Source organism: Papio anubis, chromosome 4 (assembly GCF_008728515.1).
Source record: "Papio anubis isolate 15944 chromosome 4, Panubis1.0, whole genome shotgun sequence".
In the NCBI taxonomy this organism is placed as follows: domain Eukaryota; kingdom Metazoa; phylum Chordata; class Mammalia; order Primates; family Cercopithecidae; genus Papio; species Papio anubis.
Window position 1 is genome coordinate 9,309,424 of NC_044979.1, and position 22,225 is coordinate 9,331,648.

Genomic DNA, 22,225 nt, shown 5'->3' on the forward strand with positions numbered 1-22,225 from the left:
TGATGTTGAGCTTGCTAGTCATCTTTACCACTGTCCTTCTTCCTATAGCTTGTGTCAGTTTTCTTGTGACTTCATTTTTCTGGCACAAGTCATGGTCAAGTCAGTAATAATTTGTGTGTGTTTCAAAAGTTCTAATCAGCTGCTCTTCTTTGAAGTTTATATTATGGCAGGACAGGCTGAATCACCAGTTACGTAGTCTGACTTTGCATCATCATTACTGTCAGAACATATCAAAAATACAGATTACTCCCTAGAAATTCCAGTGTAGTAGAACTGAGGAGGAATCAGAGAACTTCTACTTTTGGGGGTCGTTTGGAGCATAATCCCCTGTTAATACCTGTTCTAACATCCAATAATTCTAAGCAGCTGGAAAATTTTTTTGGAACCTACAACAACTTGCCATTCTACACAGCATCCTGGTGGGAAGCATCAGTGACATTCAAGCTAGTGCCTGCCTTCAGTCCATCACTGAGGGCATGTGGGGTGCTGAGCTGCAGGCATAGGCAGTGGCCAGGGGTGTAGAGGTGGGAGAGTGTGGGAAAGGTGGGGGAAGTCAGAATGAAGCTGTGGGCATGGTAGGAGGGTGACCAATTGCAGTGGCACAGTCAGCTAGGGGTGGTGGCAGGCCATGAGTGATTACTTGACTCCCTGCATTAAAGTTCAGAATTGAAGCATGTTCAAAGCAACACTAGTTGTTTTTGAGTAAAGCATTTGATTGACGATCCACAGGTCCCTGACTCAAATTCATATGTTCCCTAACTACCCTAATTTCTTCCCATACTGACCAGGGTATTCAAACACAGTTTCCTTTCACCTCCTGAGGCCCCTGCAGCTGACTCTTCCTGCAAGGAGGACGAGAGGGTAAGGAGGTCGGTTTGTCCCGTGCTACTCTCTACTTTCCTGCTGCCCCATGTGACCTGCCCAGATCTGCTCTGCAGGCCTGATCGGTCTTATCTTGCTTTTCTTTGGTGAGCACTTCTCTTGTGTTTTCTTGTTTTTCTTCCTATTCTTCCCCACCCTGTGAACCCTCTGTCCACATTTTGAGGATCCCCAGTTGTGTGAGGCACAGTGGAAGACATGGCTCTGCTTGCAGCCCCCGAAGCTGAAGGAAAAAGCCACTTTCTCTCTTTGTCTTCCTGGCACTTCTGGCCACTCAAGTGGCCCTGAGTGATACTATGCATGCAGAGTGAGTGACTTGTAGAGGCAGAGATAGCTTCGCATTCATTCCCGGGCTGGCAGAGCTCAGGCGCCGTCCAGCAGCTCCCTAACCAGTGTGACTTCCTGAGAGCCCGACCACATGGGTGGCCTGGATCCCCCCTGTTTCAGAAGCTTGAGCTCCCTGACACAGGGACAATGACAGTCTCATCTGTTTCACTGGACAGAACCAGTTTCTGTAACGATGTACCTATGCAGCTGCCACAATTGGAGAGGGTTGCAGGCAAAAGATCCCAAAGAAAATGGGGTAAGTGTAGGGTGGACTTTGTCATGATTGCGATTGCAGAAAGTAGAAATCCAGTTGATTGTTCAGGGTTGACAATCTGGGAGCCCAAGGGTCTCAGGAGTAAAGTAACTGAGTACTTGATCACCTGGATTCAGTTGATCACCAGATTCAAGGCTGCTTATTCACTTGGTAGGCATTCAGTGGCTGCTTATGGCTGGCATTCATTCTGATTGGTCAGTGTCTGTGCTGTAGCTATGGTTAAATATTTCAAGTGTCACTTCTTGGAATAAAGTTCCCAATGAAGGACAAAACTTTTAGGGACCAGCTGTTGTTACAGAGCAGTATGAAGGGCCCAGCTGAGTCTGACAGCATTGGGAAGCTCAAAGACATACAATGGAAAGCTCAGATGTCTACAACGCCTTCTCCAGACACAGATGGAATGTGCAGATGTCTCCACGACTATACCAAAACACTCAGCTCTTGCTGCTGAATAACTGAGATTGCTGAAAAACAAAAAGGCAGAATTGCCAATCTGCAATTCTGGTTGGTTTCACAGTTTCCCCATCTCTAGTATTATGACTTGCTACGTCAGTGATAGCTGCAGGGCATTTTTGGAAGATGTCAGGAGAACTCAAACTTGAGAGAAGTTGCTACACTGTACTCGCACATTAGCCTTTATTGGGATATGTTTCTGTTCCTGAGGTCATGGTGCCAGGGAGGAGAAAATGCTTAGGTTGAATGGGTCTCCCTAGAACACTAAGGAATGGGTTCTACTTGCCAGATTCTACCTACCTGTATATATATATATTTCTATATTTCTAATGATCCAGAACTTTTTTCTAATAGTTATGTGCACATACACATTTGATATTTCTTATTTTGAGTGTCTATGGTGGCCTATCCTTTTTTCTTTTTATCTAAAACTAAGTTGAACTTTGTGATAAGAGAAACACCTTTGGCACTAAGTTAAAAAGGATATTTGGCAGATGCCTCAGCCAAAGAAAAAGAACAGGAAAACACTGTGCTTTTAAATTGCCTGTTCTCTCACATGTCCGGCTGTGACAGGAACAATGTTTGTATTGTCAGCACAGCAACCATTCCTTGAGGCAACATTTCTTGATGCAAATGTCTCAAAGATACTGATGTAGTGGGCATGTGGGAGGTTTCTTGGCTGCCCAAGGTCCGTTTCCCCTTCCTAATAGTAAATATCCTGGTTCCCTTGTGTACAGTCTGAGGAAACTAGAATGCAGGACCTTCTATAAACTTGAGGGGGACATGCCCCGATGTTAGCTGGGTTATACACATGCCCTCCTCTTGGATCTTGAGCACCTTGGACAAGGGACAAGTTTCCCAGAATGGTTGGCTCTGGATCAGGCAAATGCCATCCTGGACCATCCTGGCCTCACGGTGAGATCACTGCGGCGCCCTCAGAATCTCTGAGGCTAATTTGGTCCTGCATTTAGGAAGCCTTGCTCTCTGCCTCCTAACACTTCTTCCGATAAACTCTCTTCTTAAATTAAGCAGTCTTCTTCAGCAGCTTGTTGAAAAACACAAACGGATACAGCTGCCTTCACTCTCTTTTTACATGTCAGCAACTGGAAGAGCAATGTATTTTCACTGACCTGCGGATGAGGGATGGTAGCTTTGTGAGTAACCCCTATTTACTTCTGCAGAAATGCTAAAACACTGCCAAATAATAGAGCCATTGGGGTTGCCAAAGAGAGATGCAGAATTTAGATGTCACTGTTCTGTGAGCCCACCAGCCCGGATGCTGGGTCCTCAGGAAGAGGGCAGATGGAATTCTGACAGTCGGGACCTGCCTCCACTGACCCGTTATGATTCCTGTTAGAATCAGTTTCTGTTCAGATGAAGGTATCTCTTGTTTAACAGAACTGGGATTGTTGCTTTTTTTTAATAACAAAACTAATATATTTAGAGAAAAGCAAATAGATCATTTTAGGGAGAATTTATGTATACAACATATGTAACTTACAAAAGTGAAATTATTCTTCATGTTTATGATAATTTCAACTTTTTTAAAAAAATAGAAATGCGGTCTCCCTATGTTGGCCAAGCTGGTTTTAAACTCCTGTGCTCAAGCAATTCTGCCTCCTCGGCCTCCTAAAGTGCTAAGATTACAGACATGAGCCACTGCACCTGGCCTATTTTAACATTTTTTAAAGTCTGGATTATTTTTTCTTGCAAAACTAAATTGAGGAAAGCTTTCTTCATGGCTGCATTGTTTTCCTCTGTGTGGCTGGCACTACAGTTTTATTTAGCCAATGTTCCATTGTAAGACATCTGTGCAGTTTCTAATTTCTACTCTTACAGTGCTGCAAAGGACCTTACTAAAAATGCATCTGTCTGTCATCTGGTTTTGCTTTTAGCATAATTTGCTAGACATGGAATTTATGTGTATGCATATTTTGAGCCTCTCTATTGCCAAATTTGTCTCCAGAAAAGCCGCATGGGTGTGCACTTCCACCAGCAGTGTGTGAAAGTACCAACCAATGGAATTTTTACTTATGAGATACACATACAGAATAGAATATATGTACATATATGTGCAATTTAGTTAACCACCTAAATTAAAATTTGACCTAGGCAAAATTTGCCTAGGTCAAAAATTGAACATTCCATCCCAGCCCCAGGATCCCTGAGTGCTCCCTTCCTTATCACAACATCTTTCCTTCTTGGCTGTATCTTGGTTTCTGTGCAAATAGTCTACTGGCTTTTATTAATAATTTTACCACCTGTGTAATGCATCTCTAAACACTGTCGTTTAGGTATGCTGGTTTTAAACCTTGATGCAGAAGGGATCTTACTGTAGGGATTCTTCTGCAACTTTTCTCTTGCTCAGCATAATCTCTGTGAGAGTCATCATTTGGTTGTGTTTAACTGTGTTTTGTTCATTTTTATTGTTCTATCATATTTCATTGTACAAATCACAATTTGCTTATCCCATTTTACCATTAAGAGATATTTGTTTGTAGCCTTTGTCTCTGGAGTCTTTTACTCAACATGGAGTCTGAGAAGTTTCTCCATAGTCTGGTGTGTAGCTGTAGCCCATTCTTTTCCATTGCTGTCTAGTGTTCTAGGATATGAATATACCACAATTGAAACTTATATAAATATATGCTTAAATAAGTTTGGGTCTGTGTTTGGGTCCATTGGATTATGTTTGTTCTTGTGCCAATAGCCCAAAGCCTTAATTTCTGTAGCTTTTTGATAAGGCTTGTTACCTGACAGTGGAAGTTGTCGACCATCATGAAGATGGTTTCTTCTGAAAGCATTATTACTTTATTTTCCAAATTTTAGATATAAAACCATCTGGAAGTGATTGTTACATGTGGTCTGAAATAGGTTAATTTTTTTTTAATATGGGTATCCAATGGACCCAGAATCATTTATTTAAAAAAACCATTCTTCTCAGCGCTTTCGGAGGCTGAGGGGGGTGGATCATGAGGTCAGGAGATCGAGACCATCCTGGCTAACACAGTGAAACCCGTCTCTACTAAGAATACAAAAAATTAGCCAGGTGTGGTGGGGGGCACCTGTAGTCCCAGCTACTTGGGAGGCTGAGGCAGGAGCATGGCGTGAACCCGGGAGGCGGAGCTTGCAGTGAGCCGAGATCGCATCACTGCACTCCAGCCTGGGTGACAGAGCAAGACTCTGTCTCAAAAAAAAAAAAAAAAAGAAAAAGACCAGTCTTTCCTCACCTGTTAGCGCCACCTTTTTCATAAATCGGGTGACCAGTTCAGCCCCTACATCTTATAGTAAAAAGAAAGGTCAGAGGATACAGAATTTTTTCAACTCCGGGAGTAGAGCAAAGCACCATTTGCTAAATGATCAAATTAGAGCCTCAAGTGAGACTACACTTGACCAGCCCTTATCTTCAATGACTGTTTCTCTGTTTTGTTTTCCTGCCATTCAACATAAAGACATTAAGACTTTCTTGCTATCACACAGTTTTATTACAAGAACCTGTTTTTAATCTATCTAAAGTAGAAACTTCTGTTGTTTGTATAAATCTGGAGAATTATTAAATGTATTTTAAGTAATTTTGAAAAAAGTTCATAAAAGATGATTAGTGTAAGGGATACTAAAAATCATGAATTGTATTTCTGAATTCTATGCTGTATAGCTGAACTTCATGAATTTTGAGATTTCATACCAAAAAAGCTGTTTGTTTTCCAAAGCATACAACGTCATCACATCTTTTAGTCTTTGAGGCCTCCTGAGGTTGTGTCACTGGTGCACATCCTCAACCTTGGCAAAATACACTTTGTAAATTAACTGAGACCTGTTTCAGATATTCAGGCCTCACATGCGGATGAATAAGCAGAGGCAGAGTGGGAATAAGGGAACCCTGGGCTAAGGAGGCTTCTTGGAAGCTCTGCTGAAGTGGGGTCTTGCCCTTAGTTACAGACTAGAGCCCCCTGAGGTGCTTTACCTTGCCTGGGCCCCAGCCCAGATGTTCTGATTTAATTGGTCTGGGGTGGGGCCTGGGAAATTGCAGTTTTATGGACTCTTAAGTGATTTTAATTTATATCTGGGGTTAAGAACCAACACATTCTAGCCTCACCATTTGTTGGTTCCAGAAAAAGTGAAATCTTTACCCTAGTGTGTAATAAGGAAGAAGTTAAAATGTAGGCACCTATCTAAAATGTCAAAATTGAAGATGCGGAGGGGATATCTGGAGTTGAACTGGGGGCCTCTTGCTCTGCAGTCCAGTGCTGTATCCCTGAGCTATACCCCCTCCTGCTGTTGTGGGGGTCAATTAATGTCTTTGACTTCTACAGTCACACCCAGATGACCAGTAACCTATGAGTTGCCACTTCACAGTGGAAGCTCCTAGGAGCTGCCAGGCGTACCTCAGTGAAAATTCATTGGCCTTGTCCATAACAAGAGGCAGTGCCCCTCCTCCTCAAATACCCCAGAGCCTGTGTCTTCCCTGCCTTGAGTGCTTGGTTGAGGGCAGCAGCCTGGGAAAGCACCGCTACTGGCTTCTAGAATGGCCTTCAGAGTCGACTTCCAGTGCCTTTTATGGTGGGCACATACAAGGGAAACTCTGTGTGACTGAGGTGTCTGTTCTAACACACTTATTGACAGAGTTGGGTCTGGCTCTTCTGGTCCAGTATTCCATTTAGGGCACTTTCAGCGCAACTACAATCTAGGACAAAAGATGATTTTTCCAACTCCACTTCTTTAATTAATAAAAATGGAGAATGATGAAGCAGGAACAACTCCAAGAAATAGTGAGAAGTGGGTAGCTGGTAGATTGTGGAATCCCCAAAAGCATTAAAATGGCCAATGTTAATATAGTTTCAAAGATCAAATGTTCCCAGAGAACAACCCCACTTGACTCTTTTTTTTTTTTTTTTTTTTTTAAGTGATAGGATATTGTTCTATTGCCCAGGCTGGGAGTGCAGTGAAACAATTGTAGCTCACTGCAGCCTCCAAATCCTGGGCTTAAGCAATCCTCCCATCTCAGCTTCCCAACTAGTTGGGACCACAGGTGTGTGTCACCATACCCAGCTAATATTTTTTTTATTTTATTTTTTTGTAGAGAAGATATCTCACTATGTTGCCTAGGCTGGCCTCAAATTCCTGGCCTCAAGCAATCCTCCTGCCTTCGCCTCCCAAAGTGCTGGGATGACAGGCATGAACCACTGTGTCCAGCCTCCCACTTGACCTTTTGTGATGGCGAGCAGAACCCTGTTCCATTTAGAAGGAATACTTCTTAGAGTAACACTTGGGTTAGCTCATTTTCACCTCCTCAGCTGTGCCAAGGATCCACTTTTGCTGTTTTCTCAGAGCTGGTAAACTGTTTGTTCTGCAACTGTGTTTGCCCCCTACGGGAATTTTCTCCTTTACCTACAAGCCTTCACCTGGTAGCCCTGGCAACCTTCTCAGAAGGCAGCCAGCAGTGAGCCACTCCTCTCTGCTCCTGGCCCGAGGGCCTTGGAAAACATTGACTTACCCAGTGATTTCTATGACGACATTACATTCTTTCAAGGGACACACAGATGGTCACTTAAGTCCAGACTGCCATTTGCCCCACTGCTCATGTCCTCTCTGACATACCATGAAAGCACTAGTTCCCCTAGGGGCCATATTGCCATGGAGATAACACCTCAGTCTCCTCAAACAGGAATAAACCCCCTTTTCAAAGGCCGTCTGGGAGTAGCTCTTCCAGGCAACATGGTAGGGACTGATCAACACATGGTGGCCTTGATAATAGAAGTAAATTATCATGCAGAGTGCATGTGGCAAAAAGGCCACAGTGAGAGTGGAAGCAGTGGTCTTCTATTGGGTCCTGTATCAAGTGGTAAAAGGAAGGCTGGACTCAGGGATGTTTGCAGAATGGTCTAGGCCAATCTCCTCACTTTACATATGAGGCAAGGGCTGACTGACTTGCCCAAGGATCTCGACTGGTTAATGACAGAACTGATGGGTCTCCTGACTCCCAGTTCCCCCTACAATATCCCTGGTGCACATGCCCCAGCCTAGACAATGCTTGGGTATGTTTGATGCCGCTGCTGGATTTTTTTTTTTTTTAATCCAGGACATTACAATGAAGCTAAGGAAGCTTCAGAGTGCCTCCCCTGCACCAGCTCTGTGCCTCCTTCTACATTTGTAATTTTATGAGGCTTTTTGTTAATAATGTTCTTCCAGATTACACAAGCTTCAGAGCCATAAAACATGGGTCCACCCCTAGCAGAGGAGATGTGTCACTTGAGAGGGGAAGGAATCACGTGGAAGAGCTGAAGGAAAAAAACAGGAAAAACCCTGGGGGCAGGTCCGGGGACATTCTCCTACAGCTCATGGGGTGAGTTGGGTGATTTTACCCTTTGTGGGATTTACTCCAAAAGACAAAACGATGCCAAGGGCTCCAGGCAGGAAATGTCTAAACCCCCTCATTTGAGGGACAATCACCCAGAGATGAGAGGCATCAGAGAATAGCTGGGTAGTGCCTGTGACCTGAAGAAGAAAGTCGGATGCAGGAGCATTGGCAACACTATGAGTAAGGTCTTCCCCCACACGACTCCTGGGGCAATTCTATTTTTATACACAAACAAGAATGCAACCCGGATGATGCCCGAGATGTACGTTCAGCCCACGCTGATGAAGAGAAACTAGGGGAGAACAGCCAGGCGCGGTGGCTCATGCCTGTAATCCCAGCACTTTGGGAGGCCGAGGCGGGCGGATCACCTGAGGTCCTGAGTTCGCGACCAGCTTGACCAACATGGAGAAACCCCCGTCTCTACTAAAAAACTACAAAATTAGCCTGGCGTGGTGGTGTAATTCCAGCTACTCAGGAGGCTGAGGCAGGAGAATCGCTTGAACCCTGGAGGTGGAGGTTGCAGTGAGCCAAGATCGCGCCATTGCACTCCAGCCTGGGCAACAAGAGTGAAACTCCGTCTCAAAAAAAAAAAAAAAAAAAAAAGGAGAAACTAGCAGAGAATGTTCAGATCCCAGTGCCTAAGCCTGGCAAGCCCCATAGACTCCGCACCACATGGAGCAGTTTCCCCAGCTGGAAAGAGCCCCGCTCAGCCCAGGAATCTGAAAGGCAATGCGCCTCTGTGACCACGTGGGGGCGCCCGTCTAAGGCGTCCTCCATCCCCAGCCTCTTAACGACTTAAATTTTTATTTTTCTCTCGTTTAAAAATACTGTCCTTGTTATTGAAAAATAAAAACATGAATTGGGAAAAGGCCTGTGGTCTATTAAAGAAAACTGCTTAGTCTATGTTGACATATGTATGCTTCCAAACTTTCAAAACTATAGATATATATAACGTATATATAGAGTATATATAACTATATATAGTATATATAACGTTATATATAGAGTATATATAACGCTACATATGATGTCATATATTGTTTTAAAGTGTTAATTTCAAAACAAAGACAGGATCGTTCTTTTTCTCTTAAATATCTCTTTTTCTCTTAAAGTATCATGAACATCTGTCCATACCAAGTTCTTCCCCAAAATGTTCAATGATGGTATTGCGTTCCATTGCTCATGCCATTAAAAAATATTTACTGTAATAAACACATGGTAGAAAATGTTAAGTGGCGTCTACCGGTATATTCCTATTGTTCGAAGTATTTATTCCACTTCAAACACAGATGGGGGGTGAGTTACAGTTGCCCCCCGAAAATAGCCCAAACCTCCAGGCCCAGGACCTCAGGCGGCAGAAGTGCCTGTTCGGGCGCGCCTAGGGCCCAGCTGGGCGAGGGGGTCACACTGCCCGAGGTCACCGGGGAGGGGGCCCTGCCAGTGCACTGGGGCCAGCGCAGTGACTGCGCGCGCGCACTCGGCAGTCGGGGGATGGGTGACGGGTCGGCCAGGGGTCGCGGGGTCAGCGCCGGGTCGCCGGCCAGGCGGGCGTCGCGCCTGCAGTTCGTCTCCGGAGCTGCAGGTGGGGCTGTGCGGCTGCCTACCTCCAGGAAGGCTCACGTGCCTTAGTCGGCCGCGCCGGCTCGCAGGATACAGCGTGGACCTGCCGGGCGCTAAAGGTGTTGGCGCGACTGCGGGCGGCTCCAGGCAGGGGTAGCCAGGGAGGAGCGGCGGCGGGGGCAAGGCCGGGCGGGCGCAGTCTGCGGAGAGCACTGGGAGGTGGGGCCTGCGTGGGGCCGCGCGCAGCACCGCGATGACTTTCTTCGGGCCGCGACGGACCGCGCAGGGCCTTGGAGGAAGCGGCCGCGGCTCCGGTAAGGGCGATCAGCGCGCGCACGGACTTGCGGCCTGGGTACCCTGGGCGACCCGGGCCCGGCACACGGGGGCTCCGGCAGTCGGACCGTACTAACGCGCCTGGGGCTCCAGGGAACCGGAGCGCGGGGTCCGCCGGGGCCTACTGCACCGGCCAGCCGGGACCCCCACTCCGGGCCGAGCCCGAGCGCTGGCGGAACGGTTGTCGCCGCCCCACGCCAAGTTCCTTGGCCTCTCCGGGACTTCCTGCACCCGCCCCAGCCGCTGTACCCTAAGTCTGCGTCTCCCCACCCGAGGCTCCTTTCTCTGCCTGGCGCTTTGCCTGTGGGTCCCTCCCCCAGCTCCTCCCAGCGGCTTAGTGGTACCTGGGAGTTGTGCGGCTTCGAATCCGCATACACCGATACCCCTTACGTGCCCAGCTCCCCGGGGTCGGCGCGGAAGGGGATATAGAGCCAGGTACTGCACCAAGCCCTGTTGAGGCGATAGTCTGTCCTTCTGTCCTTCTCTCCTCACAGCAAGCCAGTGGGATGGGTACTGGTGTTAATCTCTGTCATGCAAAAGAAAAACCCGGGGCCTAGAGAAGTTAACTTGCCCAGGCTGGCACACCTGGAAGTGTGAAGACACACAGTGGCTGTGTGTTCAAGGACCAAGCAGACAGGTACGCGGGCAATAATTGTGCAAAACAGAAAGGGGTGAGTGCTGGCGCCCAGGTGGAAACTTGCGGTGGTCTCGGGGGGAAGGAAGCGTCAGGGGGGCCGCCTAGTACATGTCCACCTCCTGGCCTGATGCTCTCCTGATTCTCTGTGCCTCTGTGATTTGAGCTGGGATTTTAGGGAAAGTTAGGGTTTCAGGCCCAGCTAGACCCGTGGTGCTTTCAGGGAGGAGGAGTGCCACAGGCAGAGCGAGTGCAAGTTACTAAGGTATTGCTTTTTGAGATGGAGTCTCGCTCTGTCCCCAGGCTGAGTGCAATGCCATCTCGCTCGCCTTGCAATCTCCGGCCTCCTGGGTTCACCATTCTCCTGGCTCCTCAGCCTCCTGGTAGCTGGACTACAGGCTCACCACCACGCCTCCGCTACTTTTTTAGACATTTTTAGTAGAGACAGGGTTTTCTCACTGCAGCTGTGAATGATCTCGATCTTCCTGACCTCGTGATCCGGCTGCCTCGGGCCTCCCAAAGTGCTGGGAGTACAGGCGTGAGCCATCAAGGCCAGCCCCACTAAGTCCTTTTAGTTAAATGCTTTGAGTCTTAGTTCTTTTAGGACTGCCTTTTTAAGGATCTTTCAGTAGACTTTTCATGAGTGGGTTGGGAAGTGTATAACCTTGTTAGTTTTAGGCAATACGCAGGCTGCCACTTTAAAACCATTAACAGAAATGAGTGTGTCTATGCAGCAATCCACCCTATCTTATGAAAGGTAACTCCAAGAACTTGCTTCTCGAATATAACATTGGTGTATGAAAGTTCAAGTGCTATTATAATCATGGAATCATAGATGTATATGAGACCCAGGATCGACTAGAACAGGACTCTCAGCTATGGCACTTATTGAAAAGCCAATGTATATATGGTTGTGATTTGTCAGAGTCTCAGCCAGGCTACCCAAGTGTAAACCTGCTTATACCTATTAAATGCCTGGATTGAGAGTCCAGGAGTTTCCAACCTTGTATAAGGGATCCCCCTTTAATATCTGAGAGTTAATGGGTGCATCTGTAGATTGGCTGGAAGATATGCTATGCTTGCAATTTTTTCAGCTTCCACAGATTGAGACCACTTCAGTAGTCATCACACCTATCCTTACTTAAAGAGGAGAAACCAGGGCTTATAGAGGTTAGTGTGGATTTGGCCCAATGTGTCCCATTTATTGAATCTGGATATGCCTCCCTGCTTCATGCCAAGGTTGTTGCTTTTAAGTTTTTTTAAACCACACCATCTCTACATCTTGTATATATTTTCGTATGTTTTATTTACCTGACTACCTTTGGTTCCATGGAGTATTACCTTTTCTTAACTACACACCCTATTAAGCCATACACTCATGAACATCACTAAAGGTCAGAGGATCACCAGAGTGGATGAATCCAGCAGAGCTGCTGTGTTTAGGAGAACGCAAGACCAGACATGGGGTGCAGTTTAGCATCTGTTATGTGATACATCACTAGATGTGTTCTGAGGGAGAAAGAATGAGGACATGTGATTAGTCAAGGTCTATATAGAAACCAGCCCTGGTTATGTATAATCAGAAGTCCAACTATCAAAGAGTCAAAGCAGATACTGAAGAGATCTTAATAGCTCATTATTGCAAGTACTGGCACAAGAAGCCCACCAGATAAAAGGCACCCAATCCCTGAGGTCACTGTGGCATGCAGTAAGGAGGAACAAATCACATTCCTCTGTGAGTAGGAAGCCATAGTCAAGCAGGTCTAGAAGCAAGCCTAATTCTAAAGACCACCACAATAATATAATGTATATTGATTCAGGATTGCAGTTTAGATTATTCAGACATATATTTAAATGCTTAAAGATGCACTTTATGGCATTGCCTTTTCTTGACCTGAACCCAGCTAAGTATAATGGAGGAGGAGGCGAGGCTGAAAAGAAGTTGCTGTGGCTCATCTATCAGTGTAGGTAATTGAGGGAGACCAGATGCATTAAGCAACATGAGGTAGCCTCAACATTTGAAGTTTCTTTTAAAATTTGTATGGTCTTATTCTTGTGAATTGTCACATTTGGCATCTTTAAAATTTACAAAGAAATGGTAATATAGCAGAATAAAAAGAATACAAGATGAAACACATCCTTTTTCTTTAAAATGCTTTCCCTGTGAAATGGAACATATTAGCACATTGCTACCTTTCTAACTGTAGAGATCATTATTAAACTATTTTTCCTCCACTAATTTTTAGGACCGGGTGGTGGCTTAGTAGATTAAGCTGTTGAAAAAGGGAAATTTCTAGTTTAGACTCTTGCCTAGTTCAGGTCTTTCAGGGTTTTCTTTGCTGTAGAATTGTCCTTTTTCTGATAACACCACCACTGTGTTTTATACCTAGTAATTTAGCTTACTAAGATATGATTGTTTTTGAAAAGTAATTATTCATAAAAAATAATCAAATATATGTGTATGTATGCATGTATTATTAAAGCAATTGTTTATATGTAAAAACAGCCACAATTCACCATAATGTAGTTATTTTAGGAGCAGCAAGATAAAACCTCTTCTTAGGAAAAACAACACCAACAGTTATTTAATATTTTCATGGTAGAGTATGCTGCATGTGCTCTTTTCATTTAATAATCATAACCCCTTTAAAGTAGGTGGGATGTTATCGCCTCAATTTTACAGATGATGAAATTGGAAGCTGAAGGTCACATTGCTGATAAATAGCAGAGCTTAGATTTAAACTCTGATCTATTAAACCCAAAGTTTATGCTTTTTTGAGACGAGTTTCACTGTGTCACCCGCGGCTGTAGTGCAGTGGTGCGATTCGTTGTTAGTCGTGAAGCTTTAACAGAATGAATACACAAGACAACACAGACAAGACAGTGCTGGCCTTGTGTGTTCATTATGTCTTGTCCTGTGCTGTCTTGTGTGTGTTCATTCCTTGTTTAGGAAACACGACCTCAACAACTGGGCGAGCGCAGCAGGGTCCGTGGCTCCAAGAGAGCAAGGAACTGAGGGGGATCACCCGGTTTGTAAGTAAACAGGCACCCTCGAAAATTATAGGGAATTCCACCTCTCTGGCCTCGGTAGAATATTTAGGGCTCTTTCAAGGACTGCTGCTGTCTGTAGGAGCAGCGAAAGAAAAAAAGACTTTGAAGCAATTGTTTGCCCATGTTGAACAACATTGTTACTGGTTTCAGTATCAGACTAAAAGTGCAGCTGAATCGGAGAGAATGGTTACAGGTAGTAAAAGCTTTGCTTAGAGCTCACCAGTTAGGGGATACTGGCGCTCTAAATTTGTGGGACCTTTGTGTAACTCTGTCACCAGGCATTAGAGCTACTGAACATCTCAGAGTGTGGTGATGTAGCCACAGGAGGAAAGGCATCTGAGGATTTGGGAAAAATAAATCTGAAATGGAGCCCATTTATGCCAGAGTAATAGAGATGGGGGTAGCAAAAGGGGAGAAGAGAAGAGCCAGTCTACCTTCTAAGGGAATTCTGACATGCAGCATACTATGGGAATGCTTCAACAAATATTACAGATATATTCTTCTAATTCACCTTTGCGAGCTTTCCCTGTTTCTTTTCCTTCTGCCCTGTTAGAAGAAGATTTTCCAGTGCCTCCAACCCCCCAGCTTCCTTACCTTTGTCTGGCAGTTTTCTCAGTGCCTTTCCGGCCATTGAGAGAGGGAGAAAAAGAAAAGATAAGAAATTTAAGGAGCTAGATCTGTTTCCAATTATTCGTGCTTCTTTTGCTCCTAATGCTCAGTTTCCAAATGGTAGCAATAATGTCCAATTTAATGCCTTACAATTTAAATTTTTGAAAGAAATGAAAGCTGCCATTTCTAACTATGGACCTCAATCTCCTTTTATCCTTGGTCTTCTTGATGCTTTTTCATCAGAAAATTTGATGATTCCTATAGACTGGGAGACTTTGGAAAAGGCTTTTCTTGATCGTTCTCAGTGGTTACAATTGCACAGCTGCTACGTGTGATCCCCCAGGACCCACTGAAGAACAACTCACAGGCACGGGCCAATATGCTACTCTTAATGCTCAGGCTGGCCTAGATGATGTCACCCTTACTCAAATCAAGACTTTGTTTTTAAGGGCCTGAAATAAGGTAGAGATAACAGGAAAATCTTCCCTTTCCTCTGTGAAGATTTTACAGGGCACAAATAAACCATATCCAGATTTCATAGCCCGTCTTCAAGATGCTGTCTTGAAAATTGTGGGTGTTGGCCCTGCTTCAAAAATTTTGTTATAAACATTGTCTTTTAAAAATGCTAATGCTAACTGTCAAAAATTGTTAAGACCGGTAAAGGCCAGTGGGGCCAATTTAAATAAATATATTAAAACTTGTGCTAGTGTTAAAAGGGCTATTTATAATGCTCAATTATTTGCTGGAGCTTTGTCTAAAACCTTAAAAGGAAATAACCAACAAGGTGTTTGCTTTCAGTGTGGTAAACCTGGACATTTCAAAAAAGAATGTCGTAAAAAATTGAACACTTTTATCCCTCAAGGCAGAAAGCTGCCTTCAGAGGTGTACAAACGTTGTGGTAAAGGTCAACATTGAACAAATAAATGTCGTTCCAAAACTGATAAAAGTGAAAATTTATTGTCTCCTCTCCCGGGAAACAGGAGTCGGGGCCCACAGGCTTGGGGCCCCAACAATTACAATACAAGTCTACTACAATACCCAGTGAGCAATGGCCTACAACATCAAAGAATAAATTCAAGTCCTCCTTAAGGATCCCACACCTTACCCCAGTTTCTCAGCTTTATGCGACAACTAAGCAGAGCACCACTGCTGACTTAGCTATTACTCAGCCTTATACCTTGTCCCCTAATTGGCTATTAGAGTGTGTGGCCCTTTGCCAAAAAGACATATAAGACTTTTGTTAGGTCAAAACAACAGTGCTATACGGGAGTTAATGGTGATTCCAGGAATCATTGATCCTGATGTTACTAATAAAATTCTTATTATGGTACAAGTCTCACAATTTATACGCCTAGAGGCAGGGGCGCGTATTGCACAATTACTTTTATTGCCTTTTTTTCCGTTCCTATCTGAAAAGATATCTCGACAGAGAGGGTTTGGTAGCACAAGAAAAACTGTTTTTTTGGGAAACTTTAGTTTCTAATCAAAAGCCCTTATGTTCATAAAGGGTTAATTGATACAGAGATAAATGTGTCTATCATTTGTTTAAATTAGTGGCCTATACAATGAAAAAAAGAAAACAAGTTTCAGTTATACTCACTGGCTTGGGTGCTGCTTCTGTGGTTTATCAAAACGTAAAACCTTTAACCTGTGTCGGTCCTAAAGGTCAACAAGGTCAAGTGTTTTTTTATATTGTTCCTATCAATATTAATCTTTGGGGACAATATCTTTCACAACAATTTGGTGCTTTTTTAAACATTCCTCATATTTCCTCAGCTGCCAAAAATATGATGTTCAAAATGGGCTACAATCCTTTAAACTCAAAATGGGCTACAATCCTTTAAACTCATAGCCACTTTATAATTAAAGTGGAAAACTACCACTCCTGTTTAGGTGAAACAGTGGCCATTATCTAAAGAAAAACTTAGGGCTTTAAAAGAGTAAGTCAAAAAACAAATGGCCGAGAGGCATATAAAGCCAAGTACTTCTGCATGGAATTCCCCTGTCTTTGTCATGTGTGTCATGTTAAAAAAAAAAAGAGAGAAAAAAATAAAAAATGGCGTTTATTAACTAATCTTAAAACTATAAATGTTTACATTCAACCTAAGAGAAGTTTACAGCCTGGTCTTCCTAATCCTGCCCTTATCCCACAAAGTTAAAAATTAATGGTCATAGTTCTCAAAAATTGTTTTTCTCTATTCCATTACAACCTCAAGATTGTAAAAAGTTTGCCTTTACTATTCCTAATAATAAACAGCCCATTCAAAAATATCAGTAGAAGCTTCTTCCCCAGGATATACTTAATAACCCTACTTTATGTCAAAACTTCGTACATAAGTCTTTAAATCCTATAAAAAATCAGTTTCCAACTGTGTTAATTTATCATTATATAGATCTTCTTTGTTCCTGTTTTTAATAATTCTCAGCCACTTTCTCAATATCAATGAAAAGTTTTACCTCAAGGTATGTTAAACAGCCCTACCTTGTGTCAAAAATTTGTCCTTTTACATCATTACAAACTCAGCTTTCTTTCTACTCACTTAATATTGCCCCAGAAAAAATTCAAGTAGATTTTCCTATTCAATATTTAGGTTATACCTTGAGAGCACAAAATATTCGACCCAAAAAAACTCAAATTCGACGTGATCATTTAAAAACATTGAATGACTTTCAAAAGATGCGTCCTGTTTTAGAAATACCAACATATCAGTTACAACATCTTTTTTCTATTCTAGAAGGAGACAGTCACTTGGACAGCTCACGCCATTTAACTCCTTTGGCTTTACAGAAACTCCAGCTTGTAAAAGAGCAACTTCAAAAGGCCCATTTACATTATATCCTTCCTGACGTTCCCCTTTCCTTTTGTTTATTTCATACTTTACATTCTCCCACAAGAATAATTCGTCAAACTAATCGGCCACTAGAATGGATCTTTTTGTCCAATAAAACATCTAAATGCTTGACTACTTATATCGACCGTTTAGCTAAACTAATCATCAAAGGACGACATTGCTGTCGACAGCCTTGGGGAAAAGATCCTTCCTTAATTATCTCTGAATTCACTCATAGTCAAATTACTTATCTTCTTGCAACTTCTGATTCTTGGCAAGTTACTTGCACTTCATTTGTTGAACAATTTTCTACCTAATATCCTAAGTCTCCGATCTTTTCATTTTTTAGGCAACATTCTGTGCTGCCTTTCTCACCAATTTCTGTATTTCCTGTTCAAGGTCCTATCTTTTTTACTGACGCTAATAGCAATGGTAAGGCTAAATATTAGTGTTCATCAATCTCGAGTTACAGTTTATCCTTATCCCTCGGTGCAACAGAGAGAATTGTTTGCTATTCTCATAGTCTTACTTAATTTCCCTACTACTAGTTATAACATTATTAGTGATTCTCAATACGCCGTTTATGTTACTTCTTATATTTCTCAGGCCACTTTACCTCTTTGTGCTACTTCTTCTCTTCAAAAACTCTTTTCTTTGTTATCCTCTACTTTGAGCCAACGTCGAGCTCCTTTATTCATCACTCATCTTCGTTCTCATTCTCAAATTCCTGGACCATTAGTTCATGGTAATACTCAGATTGATTCGCTTTTAATTGACCACCTGCAGGCTACAAAACAAAAACATGCTCTACATCACACTAATAGTTCTGGCCTTCAATGACGGTTTCATTTAACTCATAAACAAGCTCGTTCTCTTATTCGAGCTTGTCCTTCCTTTGCTCCTTTGAGCATTCCATCCTTCCATCCTGGGGTTAATCCACGAGATACTCAAGTTAATCAGATTTGGCAAATGCATGTCACACATGTCCCGTTTTTTAGACGATTAAAGTATGTTCATCATACCATTGATACCTTTTCTTATTTTCTTTTTTTCTTTTTTTTTTTTTTTTGAGGCGGAGTCTTCACTCTGTTGCCCAGGCTGGAGTGCAGTGGCACCATCTCAGCTCACTGCAAGCTTCGCCTCCCGGGTTCGCGCCATTCTCCTGCCTCAGCCTCCCGAGTAGCTGGGACTACAGGCGCCCGCCACCGCGCCCGGCTAATTTTTTGTATTTTTTAGTAGAGACAGGGTTTCACCGTGTTAGCCAGGCTGGTCTCGATCTCCTGACCTCGTGATCCGCCCACCTCGGCCTCCCAAAGTGCAGGGATTACAGGCGTGAGCCACCGCACCCGGCCCCTTTTCTCATTTTCAATGGGCCACTCCGTTGCCATCTGAGAAAGCTGATTCTGTTATTACACATCTCTTAGCTTGTTTCGCCATCATGGGCATTCCTCTTATACTTAAAACTGATAATGCCGCTGCCTATGTCTCTCATAAATTACAAGTTTTCTTACAGCAATACAATATTCAACATATCACCGATATCCCGGGCAACAGTCAAGGTCAAGCCATCATTGAGCGCGCAAATGTAACCTTAAAAACTCAACTACAAAAACAAAAAGGGGGAAATGAGTCCCCCAAAAACCAGATACTGAAGGTTCTTTTTACCTTAAATTTTTTAAATCAATGGAGACAATTGCAAGACTCTGCTGCCATAACCCATCTTTCCTCACCTCCCTCGGTGATAGTCCCCGCTGACAATTTAAGGATTTGGTATCCTAATGAAGAAAATAAGTATTTTCAAGGGCAAGTTCTAAAACAGGGACGGGACTATGCTCTTGTCCTTACAGGGAGCGGACCTGAGTGGTTTCCTACAAGACGATTGAAACCCTGTTGAAAAGAAAACTGGATTCAGCATGCATTTCTTCCTTTGTTGGATGTGCCTCAGCGGGGAACTTATTTCCCTTAGTGAGGCTTTGTATGAATATTGGACTTATATTCCCTTTCCACCCTTGTATCAGGGAGTTGCCTGGGTGGAGGCGGAAATTAAGGTTTTCACCAATGACACTACTTAGATGCCGTCCCCCTATATAGACAAGGACAACATAGAACAGGAAACGGGAATCATAAACAGCACATACCAATTTAGAGTGGAAGGACTTCCAATATGCATGGGAAATTGTCCTCATTGTCTCCAAAAATCACATGAAGCCTGGGCTATTCGCTATAATCATAGTCATGTGGCTGCTAATACTGTTATTATTGTAACTAAAAGCTTTCAATATAATCATACTGTATATAGTAATGAGACTATTCCTAGTTTCTTACCTTTTTGTCCTATCCCAGAGGTTTCCCCTAATATTGAGGTGCTGGAGTGGCAACAATGTCAGGGAACTAAACCCCAGATTTTATTAGAATACAATGGGATGCAAATAACTGATTGGAGTGTGCACAGTGATATTCAAACAAAATTTAGTCACATACCTTTAAAATGGCACCGGGTAAATAAAAATATTGCCGCTAATGGTAATGAAACCTTGGTATGGCGTGAAGGAGGCCTGTCGCCACCTATGCCTCATCTTAGACGCTCTTTACAAGTACAGAGTCATCTTTGGAAATTGTTAACTGCAGGCGATGCCATTAGCACTTTTGTGGGAAATATGTCCCTTAATCTTTCTAACCCGAATAACTTCTTTCATATTCAGTTATATCGGAATACCTCCCGATATATTATTGCTTGTGTCCGTAAGCCCTACCCATTATTAGCGGAAAATTTGACATGGGATAATGATACGGGGATTGTTAATTATACAGATACGTGTACATTTTTGTCTTGCCTCAATCATTCCTGGTGGCACAATTTTACTGGGGATATTTATATCCTCAGAGCTAGTAAGGAAATTTGGCTACCTGTTAACCTTACGCGACCGTGGGGGGCATCACCTCTTGAGACTTATATTTGGACTTCTCTCCAGCGAACCTGCCATGCCCTTGGACTTATAATTGCCTCGGTGATGAGCCTTGTCACCATCGCCTCCACTGCGGCCGTAGCAGGGCTCGCTCTACATCAAAGCATACAAAATGCTGAATTTGTGCAGCAATGGCACGAGCAATCTCACCGGTTATGGCTTTAACAACGAAACATTGATTCTCAACTTGCTGAAAGATTAGACAACATAGAGCAAGCATTGACATGGCTTGGAGATCAGCTCACTGTCCTCAGTACTCGAATAACATTACAATGTGATTGGAACTCCACTCAATTTTGTGTAACGCCTGTGCCTTTTAATATCTCTTAGAATTGGACCGAAATCCGAAAATTATTAGTAGGCCATAAAAATATTAGTTTGGACATCCAAGAGCTCACTCAAAATATTTCCAAAGCATTTCGACAACAATTACATGTATTGTCCGAAACCGCAACCCTGCAGGAGCTGGGTCAACGCCTTGCTGCCCTTAACCCATGGACCCAGATGAAAACATGGATCTCTACAATCTCTGGAAGTATATTGCTTTGGGCGCTCGGATTGGGTCTGCTTCTCTTGGTGATCCGATGCTCCCTCCGTCGCCTCCAAAAACAAAAGAAAACACAGGAACAAATATGGGCTACCTTTTTAGAATTGAGGCAAAACAAAAAGGGGGAAATGCAGGGGCCCTTGAAAACAGTATGCTGAGAATAGATAGGGCTCAAGGACAGTATCTCCAATTGAACTTTTAATGAACTCCCGTAGGCGCCAAGAAGACTGACAAATAAGAAAGAGCATAGAGACAAGGAACTAAGTAGAAGGTTACATCTGGGTAAAGAAAGTTTGTTTTGCATTGTGTTCTTTCTGCTGACGTGGGGTTTATGGAGTATAAATAAAGTGAGGCGGAGGCTCTGAGTGCGGCCGCCATATGTGTCTTGTCCTGTGTTGTCTTGTGTGTTCATTCCTTTGTTTAGGAAACACGTGGACCCCAACAGGGACATAAGATGCTTTTTGTTTTAAAAAAAAAGAAATTGAGCCATACTCTTGTTTGTGCCGTTTCAGTGAACCAGCTGGTTTTTTTGCTGTGTCATCATCTGTAGACAGTTCCTGTGTAATCATGACGGGAGGTCCAGGCTGGGCTGTAGTAAATGTGTGGTTTACCATTTCTCCACTAAAATGCCCTAGCAATGATAAGTCACTTTTACATAGCAAGACTGCACCAAGTGCCTGGCATGTGTCAAGGACTGTGGTGTGAAAAGATGTAATACCATGTTCAGAGAGACCACAGTGTAGGTGTGGGTAGGAAATTGTAGGGTGGGAAGTGCCATGATAAGGGTCTGCATTGTGCTGCAGAGGCCTGGAGTAAAGGCATCTACCCAGACATAGATCTAAGATACCCAAACAGGTGATTGCCAGCCTGAGGTCTGGCATGTGGTACAGGATAGCCCCACTTGTCCACACATATGGGCTCCCAGCCCAGCTCCCCCGTGCCTAGGGAGAGAGGGGCTCAGTGAAGACAATGGATGGAATGAATGATGCCAGTTTCTCTTTTGGTTTTGAAAGATTTCTGCGTGGACAATGGCAACCAACATGCACGCAATGGAGAGGAAGACTGAATGGCAGGTTGCTTGCCTGCTCTCCCTAGAAGGTCAAACAGGCATGGCCAAGAAGAAGCTGGCGACTGTGAGAAGACAGCCGAGGAGTTCAGGAACCAGCTGGAGGACACATGGGCCATGCTGGGAACTCTGCTACAGGAGTACGGGCTGCTGCAGAGGCAACTGGAGAATGTGGAGAACCTGCTGTGCACCAGGAACTTCCGCATCCTGCGGCTGCCCCCAGTCAGCAAGGGGGAGTCCCCCAAGGTAGCCCAGGGGTGCCCTGGGGCACCCTGGGGTCGGGGAGGCCACGGGGCCGAGACTGAGCATGTGGGTGAGCGAGTGTGACCCTTGTGGTTTC

General features: G+C 43.8%; 2 protein-coding genes across 2 annotated transcripts in view; both read left to right on the forward strand.

Moving 5' to 3' along the window:
* LOC108585201 (protein ZNF767-like) overlaps window positions 1–22,225 on the forward strand; it is a 50,145-nt gene that overhangs the window by 25,807 nt on the left and 2,113 nt on the right. Inside the window, 3 exon segments of the mRNA XM_031665044.1 lie at window positions 789–861; window positions 21,833–21,944; window positions 21,947–22,131. Of these exon segments, the coding sequence (XP_031520904.1) occupies window positions 789–861; window positions 21,833–21,944; window positions 21,947–22,131 (370 nt within the window).
* Window positions 10,207–22,225, forward strand: part of LOC101016527 (zinc finger protein 746) — a 122,216-nt gene continuing 110,197 nt past the window's right edge. The window contains exon 1 of the mRNA XM_031665043.1: window positions 10,207–10,818. The gene's annotated coding sequence lies outside the window, so the exon portion shown is untranslated. The remainder of the gene's footprint in view (window positions 10,819–22,225) is intronic.